Source organism: Quercus robur, chromosome 4, assembly GCF_932294415.1.
Source record: "Quercus robur chromosome 4, dhQueRobu3.1, whole genome shotgun sequence".
NCBI lineage: Eukaryota > Viridiplantae > Streptophyta > Magnoliopsida > Fagales > Fagaceae > Quercus > Quercus robur.
Genome location: NC_065537.1, coordinates 47705607 through 47722072, shown reverse-complemented (window position 1 = coordinate 47722072; position 16466 = coordinate 47705607). Strand labels below are relative to the sequence as shown.

At 34.4% G+C, this 16466-nt stretch overlaps 2 protein-coding genes across 2 annotated transcripts; both read right to left on the bottom strand.

Moving 5' to 3' along the window:
* Nucleotides 1-352: 352 nt before the first annotated feature.
* On the bottom strand, nt 353-4446 carry LOC126722487 (uncharacterized). The gene is made up of 7 exons (XM_050425645.1): nt 3190-4446; nt 3030-3095; nt 2151-2295; nt 1844-2062; nt 1177-1396; nt 860-1055; nt 353-755 (listed from the first exon to the last, which is right to left on the bottom strand). Exons 1-7 carry the CDS (start codon nt 4302-4304, stop codon nt 644-646), a joined length of 2073 nt encoding a protein of 690 aa, XP_050281602.1. The 5' UTR covers nt 4305-4446; the 3' UTR covers nt 353-643.
* A 2222-nt stretch (nt 4447-6668) lies between these two features.
* LOC126722485 (F-box/kelch-repeat protein At3g06240-like) lies at nt 6669-11705 on the bottom strand. Its single transcript, XM_050425644.1, has 3 exons — nt 11046-11705; nt 9673-10338; nt 6669-7259 (listed from the first exon to the last, which is right to left on the bottom strand). Exons 1-2 carry the CDS (start codon nt 11574-11576, stop codon nt 9712-9714), a joined length of 1158 nt encoding a protein of 385 aa, XP_050281601.1. The 5' UTR covers nt 11577-11705; the 3' UTR covers nt 6669-7259; nt 9673-9711.
* Between the last annotated feature and the right edge of the window lie 4761 nt (nt 11706-16466).

The window sequence follows — 16466 nt, the reverse complement described above, 5'->3', positions numbered from 1 at the left end:
AACTGAAAAAGATCCAACATCAGTTTCTAAAAGAAAATCCAACATCAGCCTTCCAAAACTCCCAGACTGAAAGGGGAAGGAAAGAACTGTTACAGATCAGTACTGAATTATAGAAGCAGCACTTAGCCATATTATTGGCTACATTTTTGAACTCTCTCTTAACCCAAACAAAAGAAAAACTTAAGATCAAAAAGGCATGCAATATAAAACTTTCATCCAATGCCATGTACAGTGGCAAATTCATCTAGAGCTTACCATATCTGTGGCATTACTAATAACACAGTAAATGCACCATAAGTTATTAAAATGTCTATGAAAAATTTCTCCATGGTGGATATCACATGACACTATCTATAATCAACAATCAGTTCAAAGTGCATTTCAGGAATTGATAAAATAAATTTCAGCCTAGAAGGATATGCTTTTTTCATCACTATGATAATAAATTCTCAGAATCTAATCTAGACACTCTGTACAACTCTTAAGTTCCCTCAACTGATTTTGGGGGTGCAATCGTTCATTCCAGAAAAATGTGATTAGCAGCTAAACTACTTCATTTTCACCCAATTAACATTAAAAAAAAAAAAAAAACAATTGTGTATTTACACCAAAAGCTACAATTCTACGAAAAAAGGTAACCATGCTAGTCTTCATCAGAAATCTTTTGCTTCTTCCACTTATAGGCAGCTTCCAAGATTTTAAGATTAGTCGTCTGAGTTTCCTCAGGGAACATATAATCGATGTATTCCTCATACCTGCCAATTTAAACTTGTTAGTACTGGCCAATAAGGAAAAGCCTAAAGAATGTAAGGAACACAATTATATCAAATCTTAATAAGACTTTTATAAGTTAACATACCCAGCCGGACCATCCTCAGACACCATCTGCCTCATCTTTTTCAGCTTCTTTGGCAGCTTAGCCTGGACTAAACTAATATCACCAAGCTCCCCAAAACTGCTCTCCATGTTCAGCCACTCTTCCAGTAGCATTGCTCTTTCCTCTTTTAACTCAGGTGCAGATGTTCTGTAGTAGTTAATGGCTTTCTCAAAAACCCCTGATTCATAGCAAAACAAAAGAAAAGGGTTAGAGCTTGTTTTATTTGTGATGGAATTTAAACACAATCAAATTATAAATTAAAAGAAGTAAACAATAAGATTTTGCCAAAAATTCCTTACTTCTAGCATGCTGAATGCATTGCTTCTTTTGTTCATGATGATGCTCCTGGAGATCATCTTCTGCCAAGTCTGAACCCTTAGCATCCTCCTCCATGGCAGATGCCTCAAACTTTGCATAGCTTATCCAGACCTTCAAGTGCTTAGTTCTGTCCAGAAGCCTCTCATAGAGCTCTCTGGTCCTTTCAAATTCACCCTCTGATATTTCAAAATCAACATATGCCTGTCACAAAATAAATAAATGTATTATTACCAATTATCTAAAAATCAATTTAGTCAACAAGCTTTAAAAAAGTATGCCAAAGCTTTCTTACAATCAAGTCAAATTGCTACACTAGTAACCAAAAAAGTGATCGTCACATCCGCAGAATTATGGGATATCAAGTGGCAAAATAAATCAGACTATAAGACAGAACTGACCCAATTTAGGTCACAAAAAGAAATGAATGAACTTCATTTATTTATCAGATAGGGCCCCTTTTTCATTATTTCTGGAATAGCAGGATTAGGAATCAAGAAACAATAACTTCTTTCATTTTTATGAGTAACAGAAAATTTACTGAAAAACTAAGGAATGAATCAAGAAACAGCATCTACAAACATCATCCCGAAATAACTTCTTTCATTTTGATGAGTAACAGAAAATTTACTGAAAAACTATTGCATGTACCTTCCACAATAACTCCGGCATATCCAGTGCTGGTTGGGCAATTGCAAGCTCAAAGATTGCCCTAGCTCGCTCAGTCTCACACAAAGATCTCTCTAACTCCACATACTTGCTCCATGCATAACAGTTTTCAGGCGCCCACTCCAAATACTTGTCATAGAGCTTTCTGCCACGGTCTATATTTCCAAGCTGAAGCTCTATCTCAATATACTTCTTGAATATCTATTGGGTTAAAAAGCAAAATCACAAGTGTGAGAATATGTGGAATATGCTAAATATAGTACATATTTAAACTCAATCAGTAAATGACCTTATCTCTAGGAGCTTTGCCAATTGCATTTCCCAGGATTTGTCGTGCAGCCTTGAGATTTAGCTGCCGGATCTCAAATTGAGCAGCTAGAAGCCATAATTTTGCAAAAGAGAATTTCTCATGAGGAATGAGCTTCAGACACCCCCTGGAAAAATTAACAGTAAGTGAGCAATCTCTTCAAAGTCACTTGGGTTTGTCCACTCGTGTGAATCATACATAGGAAAACCAGTTACAAGTGCTGTTGTGAATGACTGTAAGTAACTTAATTCGCATTAACAGATTTCATATAGTAATTTTTATAATGAATGTACATCAGAGAGATTTCCAAGTTGTAAACACTTACAATTCCTTATTAATTGTTCATAGGAACCAAAAAAAAAAAAAAAAAAACTTGAAACCAAATTGATTGTACAGCATAAAATCTCCTACATAACCGAAATTTATGATCATGTATTAAGTAATCAACAGTCACATCGTTTATAAGTTATTAACAAACCTGCATTTTCAATGAATTTTTTTAGTGCACTAGTGTTATTCATTTGGAGGTGAGTTTCACACCATATTAAATATTGCTACTAAAGGACACTCAAAGTTATGGTAAGAGGATCCGTATACTATGCATGAAACAAGAACTACAAATGAAAGAGAACTGCATCAAAATAGCATGTGAAACACAGCACCGCCTCGTGTAAAAATCTAAATTACACACACAGCAACAAATACAAGTGAAGTATGAACAATATCATGCAAAAGCATACATTGAAAACAACACAATCTGTTTAGAGCTACCTGCCACATTTTTAAGTCTAAACATAAACTTTATGCAGTGCATCAACTTTACCAACCACAAAAATAAGTTTTTGACAATCACAAACTTACCTATACACATCTCTTGTGCGCTCCACATCTTCTGCATCAAGCTCTTCATACAATGCATAATTAATCCTAAAAATCACAAACAAAAAATCAGCAACAAAAATTGAGCATATGAACTCGAATTAATCAAACTTCAAACTGCATTCTCAACCACATTACTTACCACAAATAAATATATCGCTGCCAATACCGCTTCTCCTCAGCAGGAGGCACATTCGAAATGGCTCGCTCGTACACTTCTCTAATCCTATCCTTTTTCCCAACATTCTCTTCCAATCGAATAAAATCGAACCATGAATCATAATTCAATGGATTTTTTCTCACTTCATCTTCATACTGAAACCTCCTCTTTCCCACTATGGCATCCTCAATTCCTTCCTTATCTCCATACTGTTTCTCAAATGCTACAAATTTTCTATACAAGTCCTCAGCCCTTCCTTTCGGTATATGATCAAGAGCGAACTTGTGGATAGACCTAGCACGCTCTGATTCCTTACACCGCTCTTCGAATTCGGCGAATGCAACGAATAACTGCTCGGCTTCTTCATCGTCAGCGAGTTTTTCAACGGCTCGTTCATAGACATTCCTCGACCTAGCAGCCTCGCCATTCTTCATCTCGAACTTGGCGTAGCGAATCCAAGCAGCGACCTTAGGGTGACACTGCACGAACCGCTCGAAAATCTGCCTAGCTCGCTCTATTTCATTGTAACGGAGCTCAAATTTGATGTAGGAAAGCCAACCTTGCTGGTCCGGCATCCAACTCATCCACCGCTCGAAGATCTGTCTGGCTCCGGCGACATTGCCAAGCATCTCTTCCATGTGAATGTACTTGTACCACAACTGATCCACTCTTGGCAAGAGAGTGACGGCACGGTCCCAAACGTTCCTCGCGTTATTTATGAATTTATTCTTCATTTCAACCTCGGCGTACTTCAACCACAGCGTGTGGTTCCGATAATCCACCTCGAGAGCTCGTTCCCAAACTGAGCGAGCTCGATTGAAGTCCTTCTGAGACTCCTCCCACTGCGCGTACTTGATCCAAACGCTGATATTCCATCGCACGCGGCGGATTAGGTCTTCGAACTCCTTCCGCTTGCGAAGCCGGTACTCGGAGAGTTCAGTCGCGTCGGTGATCTTCTGCTTCGGAGGCCGAATCTCAGATTCTTGTCGTTCACGCGCTTCACGGAGGATCTGCTCGGCGGTAATCTGAATCGGCGCCGGAGTTTTGTTTTTGACACGTGTCGGTCTCGGAAGCCTCACCTCCGCTTCTTTGGCCATGGTTTTGGATTTACGAGAGAGAGAGAGAGTGTGTGTGAAGAAGAAGAAGAAAAGCGTTGGCGCGGAAAAGGAAGGACTTTGGCTCTGTGAGTGCCTTTACGGACTCCCTCTCACTATTGCCGTAACTAATAATTTGAATGTAATATGTTAGGTCGGCAGGATGTTTTCTCATATATATATATATATATATATATATAGGGATATATGTTAGGTCGGCTGCGTTGGGCTTGGACTCCTAATACAACAAGTATTTGGTAATTGACTTGGGCTTGTGGCAATTCAAGCCACACACACGGGCCCACTTCAACAGAACCTAAGGTGATGATTGGTTCTTAAAAAAATAGTGTATTCACTTTCATTTTCACTTTTCTATATTCATTTTAAGAATTTGAATTAAAAAAAAAAAAAAAAAAAGACTCATTTTCACATTTGAGTCTATTTGAAAATCAGTTTTGAATGTATAATTTGAGTTCAGTTTGGCTATTGTTCTCTATTTTAGGAGAAAAGCAACTTTTTTTTTTTTTTTACTTACACAGGTCACTTCAATTATTGTGTAGGTCAGACTTGAAAGGACTTAATAGTTGATGGATTTTTTAATTATTTTCAAGAAATTAACGAGAATGCCACTACTTGTTTTCACTTAAAATGAAAAACGCTGGAAATGTGTATTCAAATCCAGATTTTAAGATACTAAAAATGAAAACTAAGTAAAAATATACTAGTTTTTTAATTGGTGGGTCTCACAAAAAACTAAAAATGAATACATAAAACACCAACTTTATTCTCAAATCAAACACCCTCTAAGGAATTACTATAACATAATTGAACTCAAATTCAAGAAAGATGAAAAGTAATTCTCTTTTTCTGGGAAAAAAAAAGGTGTTTGATCAATTGAGCTAGGCAATTCAGGTAACCATGGGCCTCTCTACAACTAGCCCATCATCCACCATGGACAAGAGCAGAAGCTAATCACTAATCGGTAATGCTAGTATGAGCCCAACCAAAGTCCAAACATCCTGCTAAGCCCAAGCCCCATGGCTCAAACTTTTTGCTTGGATCAGGGGCTAGATAACCAAGCCCTGCCTGCTGAGCCAATAAATGTGAAAATTCATGACTCTGGATACTAGTGATTACTAAAAATTTTAGATATCATGTCAATTTATAGTCAACTAACTGAGGTTTATTTATTTATTTTTTGGATAAGTAAATTTTGGCCACAAGGGAAGGGAGAATGGGAATGGGAAAGGGAAAAATACCTGAGGATATTCACAAAAGATTTGCACATTGTCACAAAATTTGTGTCTACCATACAAAATTTTAATTTTTAAATTATATGTATACCATGGGGCTATTAAAATATTTTAGATTGATATGTGTAATCTTTTTTTGATAAATAGATTGATATGTGTAATCTAGGACTCCAAGAGCTTGTGACTCTACTTCAACACGTTAAGCATCACAGCCACATTGATGTGTGCAAAGAACACATTTTGATCCCAAAACATTTCAATAAACTTATCCAACTACTTTCAATAGAAGATTGTATTTTCATTATTATTATTATTATTATTATTATTTTATAATGATGCATATAGAAATTTAATTATGAGATTTTGCTAACAATTGTTTATTTGATAATCTTTTTGGGTAGACAAATTTGTAGTTTCTACAAAGAGAATAATCGCAATAGATTATCAATAACAAATTGATTTCCTAATTGATCCAACTAATCATTGTTAATCAACAATTGATATGATATTTTGTTTGTTTGCAAAGCATCTTTATATGAGTATATTTTGATTCAGTATATATTTATAAATGTATTGAGATAAACAATGTATTCAAGAAGAGAGATAATGATCATACCTTATATACTTCAAAAGAGATAAATTGGTTTGGGATTAAAGACAACATTAAAATATAAGGCTACAAGTTGAAGTTTTTTGAACAGTGTAAAAACTTTACTTTTCTCATTCCTTTCTAACTATCATAATTAGAAAAAGTTAATCCCACTATATTTTATCACTACAAATTAGCTCATAATACGTGTTGATGAAAATTTTAATATAAAGAGAAAGTAAAAATATATAATTATTTATTTGTAGAGAAACAAAATTTCATTACTTAAAAAAGAAAGCAATATAATATTTTAGGGAAAAAAATCATTGCCCTTTTATGGTTTGGTAAAGAGTTATATAAAAAAAGAACGTTTCTTAATTAATAGTTTAATATATTTAAAATGAGATTCTCTAATGAGAAAAACATTTTACTATATATGATTAATCCTAATATATGACTTTACAAATATTTTAAAAAATAAATTATACATTATCTTTTACCATAAAATAATCAAGTATTCCTGCACATCACTTAGGGTTGCGACTAATTACATTAAAAGCCAAATTCTTACCAATATAAAAATAAAAAGAAGGTACTCCACATCTACAAATCTAGGCACATCCAAATTTACACCTGCCAAGTTCTGATTAGTGCATAATTAAAAGTGTCAATGGTGAACTCATGTGAAAGTGACAACTTAGCAATGTGTCTCCTAAGTATTGTTGACTCCACGAAGCACAAGCCTCTTGACTATGAGTAAGGACATCCTTCGAACCATATAAAAGGCATATGAACTAGTCACACTACCCAAAAGAAGACTAACTTCAACTTCTCCATCCTATCCATTGTTGAGACAATACCACATGTTGCACAAGATCATGCAGTGATTATGACATTAAACGACAACTCGCACATTATTAGTTTGGCTTCAATACATGCATAGATAGTAGATTAAGTTGGGGTATTCCAATTAGATTGATTTCATTTTGCAATTCCTCAACTCTTGGTGCATCCTTCCTTCCTTTCTTTCTGATGCATCCTTGTGTTTTCTTCTTCTTCTTCTGCTTCTTCTTCTTCTTCTCTTACTCATTCCTTTACTGCAACACACTTCATTTCCTACATATTTGTCACATGAACAGGTAAGGTTGACAAGTTGAAAAGAGTGATCTTACTATCTTATAAGAGTAACATGGCCTCTTTACACACACACACACAGCATCGTCCAAACCACCACCACCCCAGCCTCTACTTTAAAATTGCTTACAGCACAGCCACATATATAAACAAGGACCCTCAATAAAATCTTGAATAATAAATATATTATAAAGAACAAAATTTATTAATCAAAAAAGGCTTGTACCCCAAGTTCACGAAAATCTTGAATGATATGTAGCCAAAGAAGCTAGCTTAAAACCCAAAACTCTGGCCATCTCCTCGTTACCAACCTACCACACTGCCCGATGCTTAATAGAAGAACCTTAGTGGTAATACAACCTAAAATATAGGCAAAATTTCACCTTTCAACCCAGAGTACCAGCCATCTCCCCTTCCACCAACCTCCCCCCCACTGAAACCATCTCATTCTCTACCCAAAATTCACCTTCAAACTAAACATAGCCTCAAAGCAAAGCACAGAGTGAAGATAATGAAGCAGATCACGATTCCTCCATTTTCCCCAACAGCAAATCCGTCCAGCATGTGGAATAAAAATTCTTACATTATATAATCAGGCACTTCATAAGCAAAATGAAGGCAAATATGAATAATTAAAATAGAAGACATATAAATGTAAGCAGACCAGTAAATTGTAAAATCAGAGTGACGCCTGGTTATATTTAAAAAGAGGTAGCTCCTAAAATTCAGAGGTAATAGGAAAACCAGCAAAGTCAGCATTCTTTCCAGTAAGTTCTAATAAAATCTTCTCCACCAGTCCACCTATAGTCAAATGAAAGGCTGAATCATCCCTTCTTTCCAGTGTATTAATTATCATGTTTGATGGCTTTTTAAAGAATATAAAGCACAATTAAATCACAACATGGTGTTCTACAGGTATGTAACTCCCTTCTTTGTGTAAACTAGCAGGTGCTACAATATGCAAGCTCTTATCCTACATTCAAGTGGACCACCATTCTCTTCTCCTTGGTCCAAGGGGATAAGTTGCTTGGGCACCCCCTCTAGTCTCCTTTCTTCTGTCTATTTTGTTCAATTCTCCTTTCTAACTTTCTCATGCTCTGAAAACAGATATTTATTATCAATTTATCAAGATTTGTGCTACATGTTTGACATTTTCGCAACGCTTTATTGCTCACCAGCATAACCGTAAGATCAATAAACAAACACAATACAAGCAATTTTGCAGGTTTACTGATTTTTTCAATAGGTAGTAATTTTGCAAGTTTAATGATAAAATGATAAAAAGTTCAAGTACAGACCAACTGGCAAACAAAATGAACTAACCAAGAGTAAGATCAATAAACAAACACAATACAAGCAATTTTGCAGGTTTACTGATTTTTTCAATAGGTAGTAATTTTGCAAGTTTAATGATAAAATGACAAAAAGCACAAGTAGAGACCAACTGGAAAACAAAATGAACTAACCAAGAATAAGAACTACGAGAGGTGGAGAAGCATTATAGATGATATCAAATGCAGAATACAATGAATAAGCATTAAGCACCACACATGCAATCAGAGGTCTCTAAGTCAAGGAGCCACGGTGACGACATGTAAACAGTTACACAAGCAGTACTAGTAACTAGCAATAGAATCAAGAACCAAAAGCAGATTGATAGTCTTTTCAACACATTTTTTTTTTAAATGACTTAGTAGTATAAACCATAGCATGTTTGTTTAGGAGAAAGAACACAACAGTACTAACAGAAACACTTTTAAACTTGTTAATCCAAATCCCTTGACAATAAACATGAGATTGAGCCCAGCTAAACATGAGTCAACAGCATTTCTCAACTAGATACAACTCTCAAAGGCAAAGATAGGATGCCATAGCAAGATCACAAATGTTGTAACCAATTCTCTGTCAAACAAATAAGCTTCTCGTCATCAATACTAAGGTTTAATGTAGCACTCAAACCAACAAAGACCAATTAACTTAAATCAGGAAAGTAAGAACATGATATTGGAATGGTAACATGCTCACGAGACAAGCACTTGGCTGCTCCTTTTCAACATTCTTAGCTTTAGAGCTTCTTTCAATCCATTCTGGTTTTTTTTTTTTTTTTCATTTCTTCTTTTAAATTGAAGTCATGAGAGCTCAAATCTAGTTTTTTGAACACTACCAGAGGGACACACAAGCAAAGATGGATTAAGTCAGCCAAGTATTGCTAAAGTTAAAATCGTCAGACTTGGGTATGTACACAACAACCATCCACTTACAAATACTAATATGTAATAGAGCCAGAAAAGGTTAATCTAAACTTGGGATAAAAAAATGATGCTTTTAGCAATACTATCATGCCTACTACTGAAGTAAAGGAAAAGGAATAACAAGGGTTTCACTTCATCCATACCACTAATGACTTCATTCTCATATGCACACCACCATCTGTTTAGTAAGACGCCAAGTTTGCTCCATCAAGTAAAACAAGGCTCTCCATGAAAGTAGCTACATATGAAGGATGTTGGATATCAGGATCCTTCTTCTCATGTAGAGTTTCAGTGTCAATCAATACAAACTTAAATTCCTGAATATTCATTGGATTAATGGTGTAGCAGTAGGAAACCAGAAGTGAACCATACTCGGTAAAGGCAAGGCAATAAGGTGCTCTTTGAAATAGTACAACAAAAATTTTATTCCAAGACTCAACCACACCATACTTCTTCATCGCCCATATGGAGTATTGGCGGCCATGTTTTTCAAGTGTAGTGAAAGTCAGTTTCCCTTTGAATAATGCAATACAGTAGGGCTTGCCAGTATAATTGGGCAGTGCTAGCTCTCTGAATGTCTCAGTTTTGACATCAAATGACATAATAGACCTTCTCCGACGAAGGCATTGTCCATCTATGGTAAGTGCCATCCAGTGCAAAGCTCTAACAAATGGGGCTGGCTCAAGCTCGTTAGGGTAGAGGATAATACTGTTTGTCAATGAGATTTCAACCCTTCTCCATGAATCTGAACTTAATGTGTACACCTCAATCTCTCGTGCAAAATAAGGAACAGATGAAATCCTGACAACCTTGTAGTGGATTTTTTAAAAAACTAAGTACAAAACCCAAACAATATCATTAGTTAGCAAACGTTTCAAACTAATTTCATTTATAACAATTCGAGCTCAGTGGACTCGATTTAGGAAAAACTGAGGTGGAGAAAACACAGAAACCGAGTTCAATGAACTCGATTTCCATGAAAAACGATCATGGAAAACGATCATGTACCCACAAGAAATTGATTTGCCAACAACAAGCTCTCTGAGCACGATCTGATAAGAAGACGATCTGATAAGGTCCATCTTCTGCAGACGCAGCCAAACATTAGATGGCACTAGACTTCGTTATCTGATCAAGCCGGTCCATCTTCTGCAGACGCAGCCAAACATTAGATGGCACTAGACTTCGTTATCTGATCAAGCAAACCCAGTCCATCTTCTGCAGACGCAGTAAACCCAGTCCATCTTCTGCAGACGCAGCCAAACCATGGCACTAGTTTTCCATCTTCCGATCTCCCGAGTCCAATGAAAACGAGTTCAATGAACTCGTTTTCCATACATGGAAATCGAGTTCAACGAACTCGGTTTCTGTACATGGAAACCGAGTTCGTTGAACTCGATTTTCATGTTTTCTCCACATCAGTTTTTCCTAAATCGAGTCCACTAAACTCGAATTGTTATAAACGAAATTAGTTTGAATTGTTTGGGTTTTGTAGTTAGTTTTTTAAAAAATCCACCTTGTAGTCATCATTCTCGGAATCATAGGCAAATCCGAGTCTTACAGACTTTAACTTTCGTAAGCAAGTATCGGGCAACCTCTTGAATTTTCTAATGCTGGGGTTCCACAAACATATAACATTATCCAAAGTGGCTAAACACAATAAGCCATTGCAGGAACCCAGTATTTGGGCGCACTTAAAATCAAAATCAAAGGGAATTCTGACCTCAGAAATCCTATCAAACGTGCGATCGGAGGCGACCGTACAGACTGATGTGTCAGGATGAGGAGATGAAGACAAAAGGTCACTTGTTTCCCACGAGGGCATGTGAATGACATAACCATTTTCATGATCATGATTTTTGTTGATGTTATTAAGGTGGGTGGAGATGAAATCGTGACTGGTGATTAAGGAGTCCATGGATTTGGAAACGCACCTGAATCTCATCACTGATTTCACCGGTACCCTTTCCATGATCTTCAGTACGATGTCGTACGGAAGATGGTTATTCCTCCGTCGAAGAATCGGCGGTTCTCTCATTTGGGACATTTTTAGAGACAAAGAAAGGGGTAAAATGTTAAAGACACAGATCGAAGAATACTCTAAACTCTTTGGCGGTACAAGATTGATTCAGATACAAAAAAACGGTGTCCTAACCAGTCCTAGAGTACTAGACTTCCTCGGCAAAATTTGCTGAACAACATCGTTTTGGAAAGATATTAGGAAAAAAGCACGCGGATGAAACATTTCGATAAGTTAAACTTATTTTAAATAAATAAATTAAAAAAAAAAAAGAAAGTGGAACTACATGAGTTCCATAATGTAACTCGAGATTCCTAGACTCGAGTTCCAAGTGCGTAAAAATTATTCACAAAGAACTCGAGTTTTCTAGAGTCGAGTTCCACGTGTTTTTTTTTTTTTTTTTGGTCCATTTCAGACTTTTTTTTTTTTTTTGGGTCCATTTCAGACTTCATCCAAGAGGAAATCGAGTTTGAATGTGTTGGAACTCAAGTTTGTTAAACTCGAGTTCCGAAAACAATCCAATTTACTAAAATGTTTCATCCGCATGCTATGTACCAAAATTTTTTCTAAAAAGCTACTACTTGGCAAATTTTGCCACTCTTTCTCCATTGAATATAGCTTTGGTACTTGCTTTTCCTTTGGTAGCAGGGAAAATGCGCATTTGCCGTTTATTTACAAACCATGAAGTAAAATGAACATTTTCTGAAACTATATAGAAAAATGCTTATGTTTTTAAAACTTGATTTTAACAAAATTATGTTATGCGTAAAACTTGATATCTTCAAAATTGAATTCTATATATATTTTTAAGTGAAACTCAACATTAGCAATGTTGAGTTTCATTTAAATTTCAAAAAAAAAAAAAATTAAAGTGGTAAAATATGCCTCGAACTCGACATTGCTAATATTGAGTTCCACTTGTAACTCAAATTTGTTAAAATCAAGTTTAAAAAACAAAGACATTTTGCTAAATAGTTTCAAAACATGGGTATTTTGCTGCATAGTTTGTAAATTATTGGCAAATTCTCATTTTCCCCAAGTGTGTATCTCATTAACATTAAACCTGGCTTATTAAAGACAAAGAAAAATGCCTCCAACCAAGTATTGCACCTAGGGATAGCGATTTTACCCCGCTCCATTCGATCCACCCCTCTCCTTTTCGCCCTAAGCAGATTTCTCCGTCCCACAAATGTGGTGGTTGGGGCGGGGATAGGATGAGATTTTAGCCCACACCACAAGGTGAAGTAATGATGGGTTTAGACTTTTTAAATCCACCCTTCCCCGCCCCACCTCCTGTTGATAAGGGTTATAAATGTAAAATTTTCATATCCTATAACTTACTATTTAAACAAACATATCAATATCAGCTAATTTTATTATATCAAATTGGCTCTCTGCCTTTATTTCGTTATGTATTATACTATGAGATTTTTTTTTTTTTTTTTGGTAATATTGTCTTTTTAAACACTTGGATAATATTATTTAGTTATTGCAAAAAATTAGTCTGTTTGATGAGATAAATTTAGTTGTAATTTCAAGTGTATTTTTATTAATGAAACAGTTTTTATTAAAAAAATTGTAATAGTTGTGAAGCAAATTAACAAGAAGTAGAGTTTTATAGGATGGGGTGGAGTTTCACAGGGCCCCAAATGGCAGGGATGGGGTAAGAAAATTTTTCCTATCATGCAAGACTGGGGTGGGGGTGGGGGTGGGGGTGGGGGTGGGGATGGGGGTGGGGATGGGGCAAAACAAAATCATGCAGGTCTGGAGCGAGGCCAAAGACCTCATCCTTTGGCCCAGCCCCATCCCAATGCCATCCCTTCTACACCCATGAACTGCCCTATTCTCACTCCAAACTAGTTTTCTCAAAAGAGGGGTCAAGTCATCCCTAATACAACCCATGTTGCCAATTGTTTAGCAAGTTATGAAAAAGATTTTAAATTATTTGCTTTTTTAGCATTAAACGTTACCATGATATATCATTTTGAAGTTCAAGGTTTCTCCTTTCGTGTTATTTCAAAGTTTCAATATATTCATACAATTCATACATAAAGTAAAAAGTTTTTAAATAAGCACCTATTTTTTTGTTTTCGCCACTAAAATTTGCATGAAGTTCATTTTTAATTCCTAAACTTTAAAGTTTAGTTTTTTTTAAAAATTCTAAATGAATGAAAACATTGCCTTTTTGTCATTAAACTTTATAAAGAGCTTCTTGATCTGTAAACTATTGAAAACAGGAAAAAAAAACATTAATAATTTTTTTTAAAGAAATTTTATACCATGCATGTGAGCAATACTTTCATGTGACTAGTTCACCTTCTGTTGTCGAGCGTGTGTGTGCACGCATGCGTGTAATTGAAGCATGTCATACATGTCAAATTTATTACTACTAAAGATAGTGTCACCTAGTTAAACATGTATGATAAAAGTTAACAAGACTAGATATAAGGATTAATATATATATATATATATATATATGTGTGTGTGTGTGTAACGTTTTCAATCATTTAGAGAAAAAAAAAAATTTAAGTTTAAGGATAAAAACAAATTAACTTCATGCAAATTTTAGATACGGAAAAAATATCTTTGCGAAAACAGAATAGGTAGGATGCAAATAATATGAGATATAGAAGCTTTTTTAGAAATTGATTTAGTAAATGGTATTATTACCCCGGGTCATACTTCTTCACTTTTACTTGCATGAGTGTTTCATGGACAAAATTGGCTTCTGCCCTTTTCGGGCAAAATAAATAGCATTCTACCCTCTTTCTCAAACTAATTAGGGAAATACCCTTCTTTTGAAACTAGAATTTTTCAAAATCGAGTTAAGTCCTATAATGACGTTTTTAAGGACCTATAGTGGCGTTTTTTAACTCAAGCTCTATGAACTTGAGTTATAGGGAAAAAACTTGCATAGAACTCAAGTTTATGGAGGTCGAGTTACAAAACGCCACTATAGGTTCTTAAAACATCACTATAAACTCCTTAAAACGCCACTATAGGGCTCCATTTTTTTTTTTTTTTAGCTCGATTTTGAGAAAGTCGAGTTTCAAAAGAGGAGCATTTCCCTAATTAATTTGGGAAAGGGGATAGAATGCTACTTATTTTGCCCAAAAAGGGCTGAGGCCAATTTTGTCCTATGTTTCACTTGTAGTAGTCTCATTGACAATTTTAAAATTTTGAAAAGAAACATGAAAATATGGCAGGAGAAATGTGTGAGTTTTTCTTTTTCTCTCAAATTTTGAAAATTCCTAACCTTTCTATCGTCCTTTCTCACTAAAAAAAATAAAAATAAAAATTCCTAACCTACGTAGACCTTGTACCAAGGAGAGGAATTTGAAAACTACTTTGAAAATTTTTAATTCAATATATAAACTCTTATCATTGAAATCGACTGCTTTTTAAGTTATTTTTTTGTAATTTATAAACATATTTTATTGCTTAAGTTGTAAAAAAAATTAATTACATTGAAAGTCAAACTCTTACTAATATAAAAAATAAATAAATAAAAAAGAAGAAAGTACTCCACATCAACAAGTCTAGGGACACGTTTAGATTTACACCCAACTAATGTATCAAATTGTGATTGACGTATAATTAACATAGTGTCAATAATGAGCTCATGTGAAAGTAATATTATTCTCACCACAAATTGACAACCTAACATGGTGTATCTCCTTAGTATTTGTTAACTCCACATAGTGACACTAAGGCTAGTTTTTCTAATATCCAAGCCTCTAGACTAGGATTAAGGACAACCTTACAACCATTAAAAAAAAAGCATCAAAACTTGTCAATCTTTCATCTACTTCCACACTTCATCTTCCGTCTTAATTTTCTTTTCAAATAAATTTCTTATTACTTCATTTCCACCTCTCTCCATATTCCTTCTAAGTTGTTCATGATAAAAAAAAAAAATTTATATTTTCTCTCTCTCTCTCCCTCCTATTTTATTTCTCTTTTGGTGAATTTTTTTTTTATTGTTTCAACCACGTTATTTTCCACTAATGGTTTTTTTTTTTTTTTTTGTTATTGTTTATCTAATTTTCACATCATATTATTTCTCTTTTTGGCAAATTTGTATCATCTTTATGCATATTTGGGTATTTTGGTATACCAATTCCTAATCACAAGTTCTTTTTTTGTTTTTTTTTTTTATGTACCATTTGTTTTATTTGATTTGGTTAATAATTAGTTGTTGTGTAAGTTAGAATTTATTTTTTTAGTGATCCGTTTAGATGTCAAACTAAGAGACTTTACAATTTTTTTTTTTTTAATCCTTTTGGGTGAACAAATTTGTAGTCTTTGTAGAAGTACTCTTAATAGTTGTATTAGAAGTACTCTATAGTGTCCCTTATTCATACAAAAGCAAAGGTTAGTCCAACGAAAATAATTGGATGAGTGACATATTTTAGCTTTTGAGATTGTATTATTATTATTATTATTTTATAATGATGCATATAGAAATTTAATTATGAGATTTTGCTAATAATTTTTTATTTGATAATCTTTTTGGGTAGACAAATTTGTAGTTTCTACAAAGAGAATAATCGCAATAGATTATCAACAAATTGATTTCCTAATTGATCCAACTAATCATTGTTAAGCAAAGATTGATATGACATTTTGTTTGTTTGCAAAGCATCTTTATATGAGCATATTTTGATTCAATATATATTTATAAATGTATTGAGATAAACAATGTATTCAAGAAGAGAGATAATGATCATACCTTATATACTTCAAAAGAGATAAATTGGTTTGGGATTAAAGACAACGTTAAAATATAAGGCTACAAGTTGAAGTTTTTTGAATAGTGTAAAAACTTTACTTTTCTCATTCGTTTCTAACTATCATAATTAGAAAAAGTTAATCCCACTATATTTTATTACTACAAATTATCTCATAATACGTGTT